This window comes from Psammomys obesus, unplaced genomic scaffold (assembly GCF_907164565.1).
Source record: "Psammomys obesus unplaced genomic scaffold, mPsaObe1.curated_primary_1811, whole genome shotgun sequence".
In the NCBI taxonomy this organism is placed as follows: domain Eukaryota; kingdom Metazoa; phylum Chordata; class Mammalia; order Rodentia; family Muridae; genus Psammomys; species Psammomys obesus.
Window position 1 is genome coordinate 6,703,905 of NW_026596046.1, and position 21,033 is coordinate 6,724,937.

The window sequence follows — 21,033 nt, forward strand, 5'->3', positions numbered from 1 at the left end:
ACTTCCCTCACCCTGATAGCACAGGTTGCTCTTCACTTGCCCTAACACTGCTTTTGAGACTTCACAAACTGCTTGTTTTCAGGCTGGATAATAGGCCAGACCCCTGCTTGAACTTTTAAATGATAGTCATCTTAGCTGATTGATTCTGCGTACTCTAGTGACATTTTCACACTGTAGACCTGAGAAGATCCTATGTAGTTTTTTATTAGTCACTGTGGAGTCCCCCCGCGCCCCTCTGTTGTGTTAGCCCACCGCCAGCTTTTTTTGCATATGTAAACTGATAGACATGTTGAGAAATATCACCAGGACCAGCTGCCTTTTATGGGGCTGCCTCAGTGTTTCTGATGTCCTCATTTTGACCCTGATTTTGTTACCTGTGAGTAAACAGCTTGTCTGTCTGCATTCTATAAGGGAAAACCTCCCTCTTCTCATCCTCTTTCTGTTTTTCTTCCCGTTCTTTGTGTAAGCTTTTGTTTTCTTTTCCTCTACAACTTAATCATCTCCCAAGTGGCGGTTCCTTCATTTTAGTTCTGAGTACCTGTTCACAAATGTCCTTGTTTATTTTTAGCATGTGCTTTTGGGGTTTGAGGAGAACCACAAGGCTAAGTATGAGTTGGTGGCAGAGCCGCAAAGCTGCCTGTTTCTCCCAGCATCAGTCCCAGGTTCATGGTAGAGCCTTTTCCTGTCCCACTAATACCCAGTCTACAGGAGGAGAGCTTGCTCAGATGGGTGACGGGACAGTGGGTACTTTACAGCAGAGATCAGTGTTTAACTGCTCTCATTCCTAATTCATGCACAGAATAAAGCCCATAGCTTGTGGTCTCAGGGCTGTTTCTGCCATTGGTGACCTCCAGTCCTCAGGCAACTGTAAGAGACCTAATAGATAAAGGGCTGTCGAAATGGCTCAGCAGATATGAGCATGGGCTGCTCTTACAGAGAACCCTGGTTGGATTCCCAGGACACTCGTGGCAGCCTACCGCTGTCCATATCTACAGCTCTTCTGGCCTCCGTGGGCACCAGTTGTGCAAGTAGTGCACAGACATACATGCAGGCAGAACACCTATATACATAAAATAAAACTTTAATTAAAAAAATTTAAATAGGTTGAATTACCAAAGCCCCTTTCAGAAGTAAAGCTTACCTTTAAATTCATCAGATCTAAATTTTGTCTTTCTAAAACTCCCTTCAGAATAAAAAACATATTTACATATATATATATACTAGCTTCAGTATACAGACCCTAGCTTAGTATAGAGACCCCAGCTTCAGTGTATTCTGCCTCTCCCTCATTGTAGTTTGCTTATTTACTTTGGTAAATGCATGGATGTGTGCTTGTCCTAAGGGACTCTAACACGACTAAAGATTTCTACTCTGTTGAGATGAAGAAAAGAAGGACAACGTAGTATCATGAACTGACAAAGTGTCGGCCCTTTTCTGCATATAATTAAGTCCCTTTTGTTGATTGCTTCTCACGTGATGGGTAACAGCTTCCGGTTGAACACTTACACACCATTCATACTCTAGTATGTGGCATGAGCCTGAATACTTGCCACCTGCACAGCTCCTACTTGGCCGTGCATATTTAAAACCCTAAAGATACTAAGAGACAGTGTGAAAAGGGGAAGCACCAGAAACGGATGATCAGGTTTCCTCCCGGTGATATCACTTCCCCTGGATTATAGGTAGGAGAACAAGAATCAAAGTAAAAATGATTAATAAATAAATGTGCTCAATTAAGTCTGTCACAAAGTGTGGAGAGCACTCCCAGACATAGTGGGGTCTGTTACCTGTTACCTACATCCTGGCATCTGGTGAGAACTTGGCAGCCCGGGCAAAAGCTAAAATTCTCTTGCATGTTCATCATAGTCAGAGTGCTTGGACCTGTGTAGAATAATGTAGAATAGCCCAGATAGTATGATCTCAAAGCCTTGCAATGCTCCTCCTGTGACCCTCAAAATCAGTTAGGAAGGTGATGTGTGGGACCAGGAAAGTGAGAAGGCCTCGTACTGTTGCATGAGATGCTTGGCAGTTAGGGAAACCAAAACACGACTTACTGTACTGGTACCAACACACAAGCTTGTTAGTGTCCAAACTGTGGGCTCATGATTGGTTTTGCACATGGGATTGGGATGACAGGGAGCCTTGGGAATTTTTTACATTTGTGTGTGTATAGTGTGTGTGCATGTGTATACTGACATACACCTTGAGGGAGCTGGTTTTCTTCTTTCACCGTACCTGTCTTAGGAATTGAACATAGATGTCCCTCAGTCTTGGCAGCAGGAGCCTTTATCTGCTAAGCCATTCTTATTGGTTCCTTGAGCATATATTTTATCTTACTTTGTCAAAATGAATTTATCACTTCTTAGGTTAATTCTTTTCAATGCCAAAGGCAGTGTCTTGCCCTCCTCAGCAAACAGGATATTTGTCCATGTTGCTGGTCATTGACCTTAGTCTCTTCAAGGTGAACTCCCTCTGAACTTCAGTTGTCCTCAGTGCCCATAGAAAACAGTAATCCAAGATGAAAGCATTAGTCTTCATATCTTTGTACCTTAGAAAAAGGGGATGAAGATAAATAAGGCCTGGAAGCTTACATGGGAAGCCAAGCATGTGGTTATCCATTTAGGAAGCGTGTTTGTTCTGTGTGGCCTTTGTGTAAGTGTGCTGTTCTTATACTTTATGATTACGGAAGTCAAAGGAACATGTAAACTACTCAGAACCTAAGTAACTGAGCATCCTTAATACCTAAACTTGCTGCTTCACTTTAAATAGTTTTGTCCTGCTCCAAATAGAAAATACTGGACAGGAGAGATGGCTCACTGGTTAAAGTTTTGCCCCACAAGCATAATGATCAGAGTTCTGGTCCTCAGAAACCATGTAAATGCTAGGTGGGTGTGATAGAGCACCTATAATTCCAGCCTTGGAAGGATTAGATGAGATGCCCAGAGAAAGCCGTGTTGACCATCTTTGGTTTTGATTGGGAGACCCAAATCAATGGATGGGAGATCCATCAATGAATAGATGGAAGAGCAAGGGCACAAGTACATGATGCCAGCGCACAGCAATGCTATGTTCCTTCTGAGCAGGTCCTGACTTCCTGCGTGCAACTTGTGGTGTTCAGATTGAATAAACATGGATTTGCAACTCCTAGATTAAACCTGCAGGTAGGGGAGGAAAAGTCTCAGATGCTCATATTTTTGTTTTGTTTTGTTTTTAATCTGCAGCAGAATAATCTAGTCCTAATTCCTCCGAGTTTAAGCAAGATGATCCAGATGGCTGGAGAAATTGCAGATGGCATGGCCTACCTCAATGCCAACAAGTTTGTCCACAGAGACCTTGCTGCCCGGAACTGCATGGTAGCTGAAGATTTCACAGTCAAAATTGGAGGTGTGTCCTTTGCTTTCCAGACTGGAGCAGAAACTAAAGTTATGGATGCGTTAGGGACTTTGCGGTTATTAGTCTGCCCCTGGAGAGGTTTTCAGTATGCCCCAGGGGCACAGTGGCTTGTCTTTGAGTGCAAAGATGTATGCAGTCAGTATGGTTGTCTGTTCCTGGCTGTGATCCTGAGAGCACCTTAACATGGCAGGGGCTATGGTTTCTTGGTAGAATGTTGGTTACAGAAATAATCAGGACAGCTTGCTTCCTCAAGTGATCTTGGCTTAAGGATGAAAGTCATCATCCAGTCCCCCATTCAGGTGTCTTAGGTTACAAAAAACATTGTCCCTAGATAGACCCACGAGGTTCCTGGGAGGCCAAGTGCCCCTGTAGGGAAGCCCCTGCACATCGCAATGGTGGTGATGAGGTGGGTGTGTCCCTCTGCAGGTAGATCACTGCTTACTGGATTTCACACCTAGGTTTGGTTGGCTCAGAGTTCTTCCTCCTCTCCTGCTACTAGGTTTTGAAACCAAGGCCTTTGGTATGCTAGTTAACCACTCCACCACTTGTGGCTCCAAACTCCGGACCCCAGCTGCTCCGCCTACATCTTAGACCCTTATCGCTACCAACACATTGTGCTGGACTACGTTTCTGGTCATTGGCTAGAAACCCTCCCCAGCCTCTCAGTCTTATATTGGCTTTGTCTTTTATCTGTCTTCTACTTTGACAAGGTTGCTCAGGAAACCAACCTGAATTTACCAGGCCTTCTCTCCTCCCTACTGTGATAGGACAGCAGTTCGGAACCATGCCAAGAAGAAAAGAGCAGCAAATGCAGCAAAACACTGTCCGCCACTAACTAACCTTTGGCCACCTCCTGAACATGTGTTCTGGAGATGTTTTGCTTGCCTAAACCCTAGCAGTGATTTTTGAACGAGCCGTTTTGGCCTCTTGGTAAGCAGTGAGAGAGGTAGGGCTGCTGTGTCATTTTGACTTGATGGCGGAAGTTAGGTGTGTTGGCACGCGGCTGTGTTACAAAGCAGATGTCAGTCACTGGAGTTACCAAAGAGTCCCCCAGCACACTCGCATTTGGAGCCCTGGGAGCCCGGCGTGATGGGCAGCCCTCAAGAGGACATCTTGTCCCAGAGTTTCTAGATACGAGCTGTTCCTTTTACCAGCCTTTGGGATCCTTCCTGCCTCCTGTCCCTCACATAGGCGTGGGGACCAGATTCTGCTCATCAGAGAAAACCACCATGTACCTGAGTGGCCTGGGGCAGTGCCATCCATCCTGGTGGCATGTTTCCCCACCACTGAAATGTGAGTGCTGATAGGACAGGGATGGAGGTGCTTACCCGGCAAGCCTGTGCCCGTGTCCTCATCTTGCCCTCTCGTGCACTCTTCCCAGCACAGGCAGAAACTCGGTAAGGCTGCTTTTGTCCCGCTTTGCATTACAGTTGGAAACATGCTTTTTTGTGCTTCTTGCCATTTTAAATCCAAATCAGTAAGGATTATATTTTCTGTTTAACCATGTGGCGTATTTATGAGGATATTTTCTATTATAATTATGATTTTTCTTTGCAGAATTAAATTTTCGTGCCTGTTTATGGAAGGGGGGGTGTGCTATTTTTCTTTTGCATTTAGGAAGAGAGATTGTTTTCTAGAATCCCCCTTCTATGCAAGTCAAAGCAGATCCCCTCATTTGCATGCCACTGGATTAGCTCAGAGATGATTTTTGAGCACTTCCTTTTTCCTCTTCGGGTGGGTTCCTCGGTGTCCTCCAGTGCCCCATCTTAGGGTTACATACCCTGAGTCAGTTCACCGGGGGCAGCCAGTAGCTCGCACATGGTGTAAGTTGTGCTGGTTAACGTCCAGGGCTGACATTGCAAGCAGCCTCATTCTCTATGGAATTTGTTTTGCCTTTGTGGCCTCACCTCTTTGTGGCACCACTTAGAGAGGGGGCCATTTTTAAGGTAGAGCAGCTCTTTTCTCCTGGGAAGGAAAATGGAAGAGTTTATGTGAGAAAAGGGTGCTGTGATTGAGTGGGAAATCAAAATTTGATGAAGACACAATAATGTGAGATTATAAAGAAAGCCAACCATCAACCATAATTATGTGACACCTTCAGGAGACTCAGAAAATGGGAGAAATTTTCAAAAATGAGTGGGAGTATTGTGTTGGGAAAGGGTGTTAGGTAATAGCTCCAGGAGCCTGGTAAAGAGCATCTTAACTGCTTTCTGTTCATGAATTGTTACCCCAAATATGTTTTCTCCCCTATTAGGTGGTAAAAGGCCTTTTCCTTGGCAGTAGAGCCATGCTACCAAGTAAATGAGGTCCACTTCCTCCTCTGTATTTGATCAGCCTTTAAAACTGTGTCATTCATCCTTGATCTGCGTAGTGTATATTTCCTTGGTAAATCGTTGGTACTCAGTAATTTGTAAACTGCCTCTCACTTTAAATGTAGTAAGGGAATTAGCTTCTTAAGGGAGCCAGATTATGAATTATTAGGACCACAGATGCCTTGTATTTGCCTGTGAAGTGATTGATCGTGTCTTACTTAATACTTCTACCCTATAAAGTTACAAGCTCCAGAGTCTTACTAAGTCTTCTCAGAGTGGAGCAGGAGCATGTCTCACCTTTAATGTGGGGGAAGGACAAGGTCCCCATGCTGGGGCAGCCACAGCACCTTTGCTGCTGCCCCAAGACTTGATCCAGCTAAGTAACTGTACATTTTTTTCTGCACCCTCCAGATTTCGGTATGACACGAGACATCTACGAGACAGACTACTACCGGAAAGGAGGGAAGGGCTTGCTGCCTGTGCGCTGGATGTCTCCCGAGTCTCTCAAGGATGGAGTCTTCACTACCCATTCTGATGTCTGGTATGAGAGTTTCCCTGCATGGCCAGCAAGTACCTTCCAGATACTGGTTCAGGCCCTTGGGCTGTTCTCCTCCTGGTCTCTGTTCGTTGTCACCTGAGTTTAGCATTTAGGGCCCCATTTGCAAGACTCCAAAGAGTATGTAAACCATCATTTTCTTCCCTTTTTAGCTAATATTAATTATGTTTCTAAGGAGTGGAGAAATGCCAGAAGTCTGAGCCTTCACTCACACTTCTGTTTCTCCTCTGCCTGTATCCTCCCTCTTTTCCTTACTCTCAATATCATTAGTACTATGTATATGACCTTACCTCACCTTATGGTACCTTCAGCTTGAAGGCAGTGCTTTATTGAAGCCCAAAACTCAAAGAGTCATGGTTGTGGTTTTCTGTTGGTCCTGTCTGATGTCATACACACACACACACACACCCCATGAACCTCCACTGTTGCTGACCCAAAGCATCTTCCTTAGTAATAGAAGTGTCTTGTGGTGGAAGCACACTGACCAAGGGGTGCAACGGCTTCTCTGTAGTACTGTTTACTGCAGTTCCTTGGAAACAACGTGCAGAGGTCATCGGGTTCCAAAATACAACTGGAGTTCTTGGCAGGAGAGCCCTGGCACGTCCCCCTCCTCCTCGAATGTCAGCAAGTGTCTTGGCTTTCCTCTTGGGAGATCCTGTTGCTGTTGTGTTACAGAAACGGTAGTTGTTTACTCCAACTGCAGATGACCACACAGAGAAACCATCCCCGTAGTGACTGACATCATTTTTTTAGCCTCGTGAGCCTTTCCTGGTCAGAAGCCTTGGATCTTATTTGGAAGACAGGTGCAAATTGGAAATAGCATTTGACTATGACCCAGCGCAGCCTGGTTGTTCCCTGACAAGGATGAGGTCTGTTCTGCAGTTAGCCCATCCAAGGTTACCTCTTTTCTGTCAGGTCTGTTAAGATGAGGTCACAGGAGAAGGCACACCTAGGGCCACGCTTCCATCTGTGTATTCGGAGCTTCACGCTTATGGAAGCTTTGAGGTCAGCTTGCAGGATAGGAATACAGAGTCAGCGTGGGGAAATAAAACTGGAGCCTCACACAGCCTCATTCTACCCCAATCCTGAGTAGCAGCTGTTACTACCAGCCACGGCAAGGGGCTCACAAGGTGCTCCCTGCCAATTTCCTCCACTTTGACTACATAGATGTTATAAACCAACCAAAAAAAAAAATGTCTGTATAAAGAGGAAAGGCATTCAGAATTCATTCTGCCAAATGCTAAGGCATCGATAATGCTTTGGGCATTTTTTTTTCTCAACCCAACTTTTAAGCATACAGCTGGGGACAGCAAGGACACTGGAATATATAAACTGTTTCTTAACTCCAACTGAAGCTGTGCTTCTTGGAAGAATGGCAGTCATTTTAGAATGAATTCACAGTCATAAGACAGTTGCTCCTAAGTAGTATAAATCCAAAAAGAAATCCAAAGTATTTTCCTTGACTTTCTGGGAGACGTTAGGAGCATGGCATTGGGAGGCACCCTCAGGTCAGGCAAAGCCCTGAATCCCATCTTCTGTGGAGATGTTCCAAGGACTGTCCCCTCCCTCACAAGGGCAGGCAGGCCCTCGTCTCTAGAGATCTTGGTTCTTTCTGGTTATGTGTTCTGTCTTCCTAGCCTCCATATGAGCAGACTGCTGGTGTGGGACAAGATATTGGCGGCAGGGAGTTCAGGAGGAGAACAGGGCGCCTGAGAGAGTTAAGCTGGAGGCTGCATGCTGAGTTTGTAAAGAGTCGGTAACCAGTCTGATCTCCGGATAGGACAGTCAGAGCTTGGGGCCAGAATTATTACTGAATGCCTGGAGGCCTGTGGTGCACCAGGGAAAGCATGAGAGACAAGGGGAGTTGGCCTGGAAGGGAACTTCATCAAGACCAGTTGACGAAAATAGAAAAACCACATACATCATTGCTTGTCTCGGGCCATATTTCAGACACGAGGGTGGGCACTGCAACCTCCAAAGAGAGCCTCTGATGTGGCCACGCAAGCTCTGGAGGGAAGACTCCATGACTGAAGCTGACAGGAAATGTATTTCTCTGAGCCCAGATCTTTTAGAACCATGATTTCACTGCAGAGCATGGCTCTTTTTCTTTTTTTTTTTTTTTTTTTTTTTTTTTTTTTTTTTTTGGGGGGGGGGGGGGGGTTGTTTCGTACAATTTGAAGACTCTATCTTAGTCATTGCCAGTTCAAAGGGACCTTGGGTCTGATTGCCGAGGTTCTATTTCTGTCTAACATTGCTTAGTATCAATTTGTACAAAACCCTTTTGTTCATAGAAGGGAGCTGAAGCAGCGAACCAAACATTATGATTCACTCAGAAGCTGCCTGCTTCAAGCTCAGGCCAGGCTCCTCCGAGTGCTAAGTGGAAAATGTCTGCCTCAGGCTCTTTTGTGGGGCTCAGCCCCACTAGTGTTCCATCCAAAGCCTCGTGTTGGCTTACAATGGACAGCCTAATTTATTCCATTCATAGGACCTGAGTGTGAGAGCAAAGAGGCCAGGGAGAACTTGGCAAAAGCAGGGATTCTCCCTGAGAAGCTGTGTTCACACTACAAGTGACAGTGTAGCCATTACCTGTCTGAAGTTGCTGCCTACGTGGATCTGCTGTAGTCTGATCTTCTGGCTGACAGGCAAAACTGCACGCATGGTAGGGTTCCTCACCGCTCTGCCTGCTGAGTTCATACCTCGGCCAGCCTTCAGACCAAAGAACTCTGTTACTGTAACACATGCCGTGGGCCAGTGCATCCCACCCCACTTCCCCACCTGACACAGCGCCTTTCTAGCCAGTGGTTCCTGAGTTCTGTATGGGACAGGGATTTTTATCTTCCTTAGCCCAAGTCATGATCCCACAGACCTTGTGGATATCCCAAGACCCAGCTCCTGATTCCATACCTGTCAGATCAGAACTGCTCTGGGGAATCCTGTTTTAAAACCTCCGAGCAGATTCTCCTTTGTAGCACTGTGGAGGGAACCATTAGCTTAGAAATTCCCAAACTGGTATGAAAAGAGTCCCCGAAGGAGATAGTCAAGACACTTAGCCTGTCCCAAGTCAGCAGCCAGGCAGGGACCTGGTCTTCTGCATTCTGTGCTGAGCTAAAGCCAGTTTGGCTGGGAGAGGGTCCTGAATGTGTGTGCTGTGGATCAGGCTCTCGAAACTGTGAGGACTGCTAGAAGCCCCTAACCTCAGCTGCCTCAGTCCTGCGCCCTGCACCTTGGTGGCTCTACAGGGAGCATTAGCAGTGACATGGGAGGACAGATGTCCCGCACTTAGCCAGATAGCTGGCTTGACAACCACAAAGTGCTGTCACCACCTTGAGGACATTTTTTTTTCAGTACTCAGGAGTGGCACAGGCTCCTTCCCATCCTTTTCTGAGCTACTCACGTTCCGTTCCTCCCACAGGTCCTTTGGGGTCGTCCTCTGGGAGATTGCCACGCTGGCTGAGCAGCCCTACCAGGGCTTGTCCAATGAGCAAGTTCTACGTTTTGTCATGGAGGGCGGTCTTCTGGACAAGCCGGACAACTGCCCCGACATGCTGTACGTATTCCCTGAGCCACTCGGGATCAGTACCTCCTCCGGAGCCATTCCTTCTGTTGCCTGCGGGTACGGGAGAGGATTAGGAGAGGCTTCTCCATCCAGACTGGTGGAGATGAGCTTGTTGGATCTGTGACTTTGTGCAGCACCTCTCCCCCATCCTGTGTTCCTTAGTCCCCCAGTGCTGACTGGCACTTTACGCCATGGTGTTTCAGCATGCCGCCACCTCCCTTTCTCTGTGACATACGGGTCAATAGCAATCCTGACTCATCTTTTCTGTGCGAAATTTAATTATTTTTTTTTTAAGGCAATACTGCAACAGTTACTAGTGTTGGGCCATATTTAAGAGCTCTCCCAAGCCACTGGCAGGCCTGACAGGTCTGTGCAGCAGGCTCACACAGAGCTTTGCGGTGGAGAGTCGCTCTCTTGCACTAATACAGTAAACCTCACGTAGCCCCAACACAGGGTCGCAAACCGTCTGTTGTCAGCTTTATGCCTGTGAGTCGTGTGGCCAGGAAGCCAGGTTGAGCTCACCCCTCTTCAGACACACTCCTAGGCATACCCTCTTAGGGTGCAGGTGGAAAGGTCGCCTTGCTCCACCTCTAGTAAAATTACAAGCTGCAACACTTCGTTGAAAGTCACGATGTGGTGGAAGTATACCCATGGTGCCAAGTATACCTCAGTGCTTGGCCAGTGTGACTTCAAGAAACTCCCCAAGATGCTCAGCTTGTGTCGGCTTCCAGTTTGGGGACTTAAGTGTGTTCCATTGCTTTTGTGGTGAGGCAGCTGCTACCATGGAAAGAGTGTGTCGGAGCAGATCGTTCTCACTGTAGCTAGAAAGTGAAAAAGAGCCCTTAAAGCAGCAGCTCTCACTCAACCTGTGGGCCTCGACCCCTTACCCTTTCACTGTGGTCACCTAAGACCGTGGGAAAACACAGATATCTACATCACAGTTCATAGCAGCGGCAACATTACAGTCATGAAGTAGCAACAAAAATTATTTTATGGTTGCGGGGGTCACCACAACATGAGGAACTATAGTAAAGGGTTGGGGCGTTAGGAAGGTTGAAAGACCCTCGCATTAAAGAGGTGCAGTCCTGATATAATGTTCTTGAAGGCAACCTCCTAGGCTCCACCTTTCAAAGGTTCCCCAGTGTTGCCAAGCTGGGGCAAAACTTTTACTTGGTAGGGCATCAAGCATCCAAATTTTGTTTGTACCCTTTTGAGTGGAGGCCTTGCTTTGTTGTCCGACGCTGGTGGCTCAGTGGGTGGGGAGAATGGCCCTTCCTGGAATGAGGCTCCAAAGGAGATAAGAAGGTATTCTGATTGGCTCATCAGGCACAGAGAGCAGTGGACTAGTTTTTTGATATGAACACCTTAAGGCGGTGCTCAGCTGGCTTTCTGCATCTCAGGGGTAAACATCAAAGTAGGTTCCCATTGATACATCCAGACCAATATAGGAGTTTTCTAGAAACTTTTCAAAACACGTTCAGCCTCACTTGTGAAAGAATCGCAGGGGATTGTCAAGATTCCTGTACATCTATGCAAAAAGATGCTCAGATCTGCCTGCTCTCCTGCCTACTCTGTCAACGCAGCACTCACTGGCTTGGCGCCTCAAATGGTGAGGTGATGCACAGATGGAGGCTGTGTGTGTGGGCAGTGGGCAGAACCCGCCAGAGGTGCCAGTGACCAGGGGTAAGATCTTGTGAGGTTGAAGTCCAGGTGTGGGCTAGCTAGTCCCATGTGGACTCCATCAGTTTCTGAAGGAACCTAGGAGCGTCGTGGTGAGGTGACATACTGGCTTGAGATCTTTGGGAGATTTCTGGTGAGCTCTGAGGCAAGGCTTCAGGCAAATGAAGACTCCTGTGCATGGGGTGGGGGTTGGGAGGTCAGATTTACCTCAAGGCGGTAGGAACAGTGATGTGCCTATACAGCATGTGAGGCCATGGCTTGTCTGACCACCTCTCCATAGACTGAGGGGATTTCTCCAACAGGCTGGAGAGTATTTGTGGTGCTGTAGACCATACACCCCCTCGCCATTTCCACCCCTCAGCTCTGCCACAGTGGTGTAAAGCAGATGCAGAAAACAGCAATTGTGGAGCCTTTGAATCTGTACATAGGGCAAAGTTTAAGGGTTGGAGTATGAAATGGCTGCCTCTAAATCTGCATAAGGATGAACCACAGCAGCATATATTTGGATACTAGAATCAGTGGTGTGTTTCACAAGCTGAAAGACAGTTCAGAAGAACAGGTGTGAGTTTTGTTCCTGTGGTTTAGGGCTAGTCACAGGAGAGGTATTGTTTTTGTTCTTTCTTTCATGGTGGGGCAGGCATTTGTCTCAGAAACTCATGGGACCTCCTGAAGTTGATCCATTTCCAGCTGACTGGATTTTTTGGTATGAATTTAATATGCTTGGGAAGCAGCCACCTGCCATGGGAAAGGCAGTGGACTTCCTGTTCCCAGCGTAGAGTGAGGAGGAAGTTTACACACAGAGGCTGCTCTTGGATGTGAAATGATTGATTCAGGAGGCATTTCTGCTTTGCCATTCAGAACCCCCTTGGCACATTTGTCTCCTTTCTAAGAAAAGAACATAGTGAAGGGAGACAAGCTGGCTCCAGGAGGGAGTGTGGTGTCCCGATTCTGAGATGCTGATGAGAGGAAGATGTGTTCTGGGAAAGGATTCTTTTGTTGCAGTGAAAGAACACCCTTGGGAGTAGTCTGAAACCTGTTGGGTCTCACATGTAGAGGAAGGGCTTCCATTATGTGGTTCTGAGACAGGAGCAGCCCTCCCCGGCCATGCTGTAGCTTCATTGTACCTGCACATGACCCAGGTTGCTTCAAGAGTAGCCAACTGTCCAGCCTTGGGTATCACAAAGTGTTTTAGCTTTAGAGGGAAGACTGTCATCAAACCCCAGAGTATCCAGGTCTGGGTGTAGGTGCCGTGACTCAGTTTGAATTAAGCTAGCAAATGCTGTGAGGCTGGATCAGGAAAACCCATCATTACCATCAGTGCCTTGGACACAAATTTGGCCGTGAGGTCAAAGGCCAGTCCCAGAGTTCATGGAAGCTGGAGACCCTGAAACAGGTCCCAGCCCTAAGAATGGGATGATGACTTGAACTCACCACAGAAACTCAGGTGCAGAACCATTTGTTCCAATAACACCTCCACAGCTCTCATGCCAAGTCTTTAGGACGCAGGATTCAGGAAGGGACTTGAAGGCTTTATAATCCCAGCCACACCAACTCAGATGTCACTGAGACACATTCAGGCGAATCTGACTGCTTTTGCATTTTCCCTTTCTCAGAGTCAAGCCTCCAGGATGCTGGGACTCTCAGGCCGGTTCTGTAGAGATAATGATCCTATGGCTTGACTAGGATCCAAAGAGGCAGATGACAGTGTCTGTGTGGTGATCCCTGGCATGAGCTGGACTGTATAGCCGCCTCTTTCCAGGTCCCAGCTGAAAAGTAGCCCCTAAAACAGCCTTAGCTGCTTGGGGATTCTAGAAGGGGACCCAGTAAGCTCTGTAGGACCTTATGGAAGTCTGATCAGTGGTAGGAGTCACCACTGGCTGGTACAGTACTAACAGCGGGGATACTGTAGACGTGAGCTGTAGAGCACTTCTCAGCTCGCCAGTGCCTCCTATAGATGACAGCCTGTCCAGCTCACAACATGGAGTGTGCCTGGGGGCTCAGGAGGGGGATGGAAATAGCAGTATGCGTATACCCCTAGGTTAGAGCTCACTCCCAGGGAAGAGCTGGGTGTATACCCTCAAATAGGGACATACACTGCAAAACACAGCTCCAGCCCACCAGAGCAGTGTGGTGGCTTTAAAAATGTGCTCTTTAAAAGAAGCGTTTTATCAGCTTATTAATCCCAGAGTCTACTGGAGAGTTTTCTTTGTGGAAAGAGTAGAAAAACAAGGTCTTAAATCGCACAGAGCAAAAAAGACTTCCTTTTATGGGCAGCACTGGAAGGGCTGACTCTGGAATGATTTAAAAGAGGCATCACATGGCTTGTTTGTGCTGATGTCACCACATCACTGCCCTGCTGGTGGCATCTCCTCGGCCCCCACCCCACCCCTACCCCCACCCCTGGCCACAGGGCATGGAGCCAGACACATCTCATGTTCTTGCCCCTAGTTGCACTCTTCTATTCAGGCCTGTCAGCCAGAGAGGAAATTGCCGCCCAGCCACAGCAATGAGTTCCTTAACGTTTACACCCCATTCTGATTAATTTGGGGAAAAACGACGGGGACACGGGAAAACAGGCCGCTTTGCCACCTAACCAGAATAGGAGGGTATATTACCTGGCTGCTGTCGATGCAGACCAAACCCTCTCATGAGCTCTGTCTATGGACAGCCGAGAGAGAGAGAGCTGTGTCCTCCTGGGACCGTGGTTACTCTTATGCAGATAACTAAAGTATAGCTATATTGTTTGATAGAGAGCCTCACTCATGCTCCTACTCGCTAGCTGTGTGACTTTAGACAAATTACTAAATGTTTTGGTTGATACTTTTTTCCTTATGTATGAAATGAGGGTGTGTTATAACTGTTCTATTCAAGAGACGTCTCTGGCTCCCAAGGACTAACATGGCCTCTGTGCCCAGAGCTCTTACTGCGTGCCTGCAACCTGGCATGTACCACCAGCTTCTCTTGGCACCACTGAAAACAACTAGTTGGCCTTGTCTTTGTCCAGTTGTTTTCCTCTGTCGAAGGCATTGGCCACTTTATGAGGTTTCTTTCACTACTCCCTCCAGAAGGATAGACAGTGAATATTGGAAAGTTGCATTTGGTGGATCGTAGGTAAAACATTTGCCAAGCCAGGAATTTAAAAACAGCAGAACAGAATTCCCTGGAGGAGCAGAGGTGGAAGGTGCTTTGGTCTCATGCTCCTGTGACTGAGGGATGCTGGGTGGCCTCTTCTTGGCATCATGACCACCCTGTACTTGCTTTCTGCTGTCCTGTCAGTATGTCAGAGCCTGGGTGCAGTACTCTGCACAGCTTGAGTACCAGAACCCTGACTTGACTAGGGCAACAAGGGAATGAAGAAAGAACAAGCACACGGATATAGAAAAGCTGGGTTTGGGTAGCATGGACTCTGGACACTCAGTGTGTTTGTTGTATATAGTTGAACAGGGAGGCAGGTATCAGTACTAGTCTCTGCAAGGAAGCAGTCTTCAGGCTGGAGAAAGTGAGAGTTAAAATGTTCTGCACACACTGTCAACGTTTGCACTCAGATCTCAGGAAGGCTCTATAATCTCTGAGCATCACTGGGGAAGACTTTGCCACCCCCGTGGAACTGGAGCATTGGGGTCCTTGACATGGCTCTGCACATGTCAGCAACACACACTCACTCAGGCCTTCACCTGCTCAGGGCTTCCTTCACTGGCCAGGGTGGTAGCTGTAGGAGCAGCCTTCCTCTTCTCTTCCATCGTGTGTGGCTGCCAACCCAGGTGACTTGGGAGCCTTTTCAGGTTTCTGACTTGTGGGAGTGACGGAGGTGCAGCATGGGCTTTCTACCCTGTTCCTACCTTCCCCTTGCTTGTAGAAGAAACTTAGGCCCAGGGCTTCCCACGGGCTTGTTGGTTGTCTGACTTGAGGTTTCTATTAGGCATTGCTTCCAGTCTTGGGTGCAGGGCTCAGCCTTCGTGGGACATGCAGTGAAGAAGGTGCCGGTGTGAGATAGCAAGCTTGGGAGGTGTTCTCCTTCTGCCTGGCACCCCTGCCGCCTCCTTCCTCAGGTCCACTGCCAGGGGCATCCTAGTGCCCGAAAGGAGCTTAGAAACACCCTCAGTAGGGTACAGAGAACAGTGGCCATTGGGAAAGCTATGATTGTCATTAGTGGAAAATAGAGGTTTCCTGCTTCTGATTCAGGAACCATGCATCATGCATGACTTGGAAGAGGTGCTTCAGACAGAAATTAGATGCTTAATCTCTTAGCATCGCTATCATTGATATGACTTTGTCATAGTGGACTCTGTGAACCAAGACTTAAGTGAGTTTGGGCTTGGCACTGTGCTAGGCCTGGGTTCTGGGCAAGATGCATGGCAGGATGCCATATCTTGGGCTTCTCTGACCTCAGCAAGAGGCCTCTTTGCAGTTCAGCCCCTTTCATTCTCCCCCGTAGGTTTGAACTTATGCGCATGTGCTGGCAGTACAACCCCAAGATGCGGCCCTCGTTCCTGGAGATCATCGGCAGCATCAAGGATGAGATGGAGCCCAGCTTTCAGGAGGTCTCCTTCTACTACAGCGAGGAGAACAAGCCTCCCGAGCCGGAGGAGCTGGAGCTAGAGCTGGAGCCGGAGAACATGGAGAGCGTGCCGCTGGACCCTTCGGCCTCCTCATCCTCCCTGCCTCTGCCTGAAAGACACTCAGGACACAAGGCCGAGAACGGCCCGGGCCCCGGAGTCCTGGTTCTCCGAGCCAGTTTCGATGAAAGACAGCCTTATGCTCACATGAATGGGGGGCGTGCCAACGAGAGGGCCTTGCCTCTGCCCCAGTCTTCGACCTGCTGATCCTCAGACGCTGCTGAAGCGTGTGCAAACAGTAACGTGTGCGCCCACGAGTGGGCGGGGGGAGCGCAGGTTGTAACAATCTATTCACAAGCCTCCTGTACCTCAGTGGATCTTCAGAACTGCCATTGCTGCCCGCGGGAGACGGCTTCTCTGCAGTAAACACACTTGGGCCCTTCCTGTTCTCAATATGCAAGCAGCTTTTTATTTCCCTACCCAAACCCTTAACTGACATGGGCCTCTGCAGACCTTAATGACAACACTTAATAGCAACAGGACACTCAAGAATTGAGTTTCCTCACTCTCTGCCTTTCTCTCTCTTCTGCCTTCCCTCTCTCTCCTCTCCTTTTCCACTTCCACTCTCTCCTTTTTCTTTTCTTCTGCTTCACAATTGAAAGATATTTCCGAAAGCCCAGCTGGGAAGCCTTTTTTTTCTTTCTTTCTTTCTTTCTTTCTTTCTTTCTTTCTTTCTTTCTTTCTTTCTTTCTTTCTTTCTTTCTTTCTTTTTTAAATCAGATTGACTTAATGGCTGTCCCTGGGGCTCTTCATCAGCCCATACATACTGGCCTGACACCTTGGGTTTTTACAAAAAAAAAAAAAAAAAAAAGGAAAAAAATGCACACACTGAGATGGAATTTTTTTTTTTTAATGTATCTTTAACCTTTTTAGGGTCATCCAAAATTTTAAAAGGGCCATTGTTAATCCATGGTTATCATTTTCATGCTGCCAATTTTTGCCAAAATCCTGTTTTGTTTTGTTTTTTCTTGTGCACACTCCCTGCGCTGATTTCCTTTTGTCCAGAGGCGTGGGATGAAACACGGCATCTTGTTGATAATATCACTCAAGAGACACGTTGGCGATGCCTGTGTGTTCCCCGTGTGCTCCTAGCCCACATCCCCCCAGGTCTCCTTCTGTGATGACTAGCTTACTATTTCGGAGAACTGGACAAGATGGAACTTGCCCTCCTTGAAGAAGGGCAAGTCTGAACCAGCTCTTCACCTTACCCCACCCACAGCACCCCAAGAATTCTGGAGGAAATGGCCGTGAGCAAGCCTGAAGGTCAGGTTGTGGGTCAAGGTGGTCGGCATACCACCACCCTCCCGTTGCCCCAGCTCCCCTCCTGCTCCCATTCCCCCTTCCCCGAGGGACACAGATGCGAAAGGGTTCCAGAGACTCAGCCCAGCTGTTGGTGCAGATGAGCAAGGAAGGGGTTCAGACACGGAAGCAGCCCAGGCAGTGGATCCAAGCAGTCTAAGCGTTGACACGGTCTCTGTTACTAGGACTTCCTCGTGGGTCTCTCATGTCTGTGTTAGACCGTGAAACATTTGCGTACACATCGTCTTCAGTGTCACTTTTATAACTTTTTTACGGTTCGGATATTCATCTATACGTCTGTACAGGAAAACAAAGCTGCTATTATTTTTGTTCTTTATCTCTGTGGATTTAATCTATGAAACTTTCAGGTCTACCCTTCTTCCTTTTCGCTTACTCCAAGAAACTTCTATGCTTTGTACTAGAGTGTAACTCTTCTTCCTCCTCTCCAGCAACCGATGCTTCTGGATCATAATTTGCCAGGAACTGTTTGATGCCTTTTTATAAGTACAGCGCCCTTCCCCTGCTCCCTGAAGCCCATTCATTATCTTCTAACCCATAGGCTCTGTGAGCACACTGCTGGTAAGGGAGTGAGGAGGGCCAGAGGCCTGGACCCAGGTACTCCTGGGCCCCACTTTCTCCTTCCCACAACTCCCTGCACACAGCATTGGCATCTGTTACAGTGCAAGACATGCCACAAACTCAGGTCAGAAACAAAAAGGTTAAAAATCTCACACATCTGGTTTAGTGTCTAGATTTCTAGCCCCCACTGTTGTAAGTCACACCTTGGCTTTCCCTTTTTGTTTTGGTTGTGGCACCCATACACACATATATATTTAATTTTGGGAAACAATAGCAGTTTTAAACTGCAGACAGCATCTGGATTATTATTTTTTTTTAATGGATATTTAATCCTATCCCATTTTTTTAAAACAACAACAACAAAACAGCTGCTGAGTCCTCAGGGTTCAGCAGAGCATGGCCCAGCGGCCCGTCTGTGGCCTTCTGCCATCACCTTCACCACACCAACCTACCTGTCTTAGAACCAGAATGTCTGAAGGGGTGGCCTCTGTGTGAGCAGGGTGCAGGGTTCTGACACCCCATAGCCAGGAACAGCAGCCTCAGTGTTCTGGAGCCCACTCCCAGATCAGGAGGCCTGAGTGACAGGCAGAGCAGAGCTGACCCCGTGGTGGCCATGGAGCCCTTTGATGTTTCCTTAGCCGGAACCACAGACCTTTGGCCCTGGGGGTCCTGTTTTGTTTAGTTTTTAGCACTTCTTACCAGAGGGATGACAGCATGAGAGTTGCTTCTGGGATGGAAATATTTAAATGATGAGTAAGAAAAAAGTTGGAAGATAATGATTGCAGTTGTGACTGGAGATTAAACACAGAAAAGAAAGCTTTTAGTTCTCTGGCTTGTCTGTAGTTTCAGGCTCACGGCTCTCACTAGCCTCTTCCTCACACTGTTTCCCCTTAACAAACAAAGAGAAGAGAAGGAGGAAAAGGTTTATTAAGAAGGTATTTCATGTAGGAGTTTTAATTTATTTTGTGATACCTGTTTTAATCACTGTAGAGAAGCCCCTGTTATGAATTTTAAATACTGAGGAAAAGTGTGCGCATCTGTGTGTGTGTGTGTTAGATGGGACAGTTTTTGGGTTGGGAGGGTGTTTTTTTCAAACATTTATCTACCTCACTCTTGTTTTTCGTGTGTGTGTGTGTGTATATATATATATATATATATATATAAAACAATACATCTCACACTTCTCAGTACCTGACAATAGGCCAATGATACTGGTAACCTCATCCACACCACAGGCCACATACCCAGATGATGCAGAGGGGGGTCAGGCTGGATTTCTGGGGTCAAAGCAACACTAACTCAGTCTGCCTCCTCCCACTGTTCTCCAAAAGCTCACCTTGCCTGGGACAAGCTTTGGTTATCTTTCTCCTCACCGGGTTCCCGCCAAGGTGTCCCTGCATCCATCCCAGCACCCCCTCGAGCCCAGAGCTCACCAGTGGAGGAGGGTCACCTGCCATCCTCAGCTGGCAGACTTCGGAACAGATCTTTATAGACTGACATGGCCACCGCATTTCATCCGTAAGAGAGCAGGTACTCCCAGGTTTTGAGGTTTGTGTGTGCACGTTAGGATGCCCTGTTGGTCCCCTCAGCTGCTCCTCTGAGACCTGTGCTGCGGCAGGGTTATGCCACCATTGCTGTCTTGGCATTGGTTCCTCCTAGAGGTATAGCAGTGTCAGCAGACAGAGGGCTCTCCCCTCACCCCTCCGCTTCTGACAGAAGGCCAGTACAATAAAGGGAGGTAGGACAAAGCCTGCACCCCTGCAGGCTGCTGTCCCTCCCTCCTCCTCCCCGCCCCCCAGGGCTAAACAAGGACTGACCAAATCTTGAGGCTGGAAGGCCAGTGGTTGGCACTCTGCCTTCCCTGTGCTTTGCCTCTGTCCATCCCATCATTCTGCTGCTCACAGGGTGGACAGTGCACTCCTCAATTCCAGCAGCTGCTCTCACAGGCCCTGGGGACTCTCGCTGGGAAACGTGTGGGTGATTGTTCCCAGTGTGGAGAGCTGTCTGTACTGCGGGTAAGCTCAGGAGCCCCTTGCCTCCTGCCAGAACGCTGCCCTTCTCTGAGCTCCTAGACGCTCACAGGGTTGCTGGGAGACACCGTTTGATCAGGGTTTTCTCCTACACTGTAGGTGACCCCATGGGATAGTGGCCTCTCCTCTCCTTTGCACATACCTGCCGGTTTCCACAACTGGATTTCTACAGATCATTCAACTGATTTTACGGGGTTTTTGGTTTGTTGGTTGGTTTTCTTTTTTCTTTTGATTTTGCTTCTTAAAACTGTCCGAGTTGGTGTTCTTTTATTTTACGTAGGTGATTTTTTTTTTTTAAGTAGAGAGAAAACACTAATAGTGTAGCACCCATCGTAACAAATGCTCCAGAAACATTTCAGTGAAATGACAGTATGCTTGTAGTGATGGTCACTCTGCTGGACCACCTTGACTTTTGCAAGGCATCATGAATCCACAGCTCTAACCTAATTTCATGCTGATTTTCCCACCTCTTCCTGATTTTCCTCTTTATATGCTCCAAGTAATCTTACCAAGCTGAGTTGTGGCCTTTTTTCATGCAACTCCCTTTCCTGACAGGAGCTCACACTGCTTGAGATAACATGAACCACTGAGGCACAGCATTCAGGTGATGTGAACTTTAAGGTGTTCTCCCACACAGCCTTCCTTGAGGCAGCAGGAGCTGAGTCACGGGGACACAGGCGAACCTGAGCTGCATGAGGCCCACACTACCCGATCTCCTTTCAGGAATGTCGTAACATTTGACTCTTAGTTGGAATGAGGCTTCCTCCTTGGGAGATAGAAGACCGCCCAAGGCCATCCGTGGCCTCTCCTTCCAGCCTGTTTCTTATGACTCAGGACAAGTCAATGGTAGGAAAAGCGGCTTCATAAAATAGAAAAGTGATCACTGTGAAAAGAGCAGAGTGTTTGGTATGCAGTCATGTTTTTTGGGCGGGCTGACAGATGGATGAGCTCCTGGAGCCTCCTTAGCAGCCCACCACTGTTAGTAGGGTCTGTACCTGAGGCAAGCAAGTGG

At 47.7% G+C, this 21,033-nt stretch overlaps 1 protein-coding gene across 3 annotated transcripts in view; it reads left to right on the forward strand.

Annotated features, from left to right (window-relative positions):
- Window positions 1-19,120, forward strand: part of Igf1r (insulin like growth factor 1 receptor) — a 275,245-nt gene extending 256,125 nt beyond the window's left edge. The window contains exons 18-21 of one of the 3 annotated variants that reach the window (XM_055623145.1): window positions 3,225-3,384; window positions 6,117-6,246; window positions 9,674-9,808; window positions 15,933-19,120. In XM_055623145.1, the coding sequence (XP_055479120.1) occupies window positions 3,225-3,384; window positions 6,117-6,246; window positions 9,674-9,808; window positions 15,933-16,320 (813 nt within the window). In that variant the 3' untranslated portion in view covers window positions 16,321-19,120. Of the gene's footprint in view, window positions 1-3,221; window positions 3,385-6,116; window positions 6,247-9,673; window positions 9,809-15,932 lie in introns of all 3 variants that reach the window. The other 2 variants (XM_055623143.1, XM_055623144.1) reach the window with 2 other exon arrangements.
- Window positions 19,121-21,033: the final 1,913 nt, after the last annotated feature.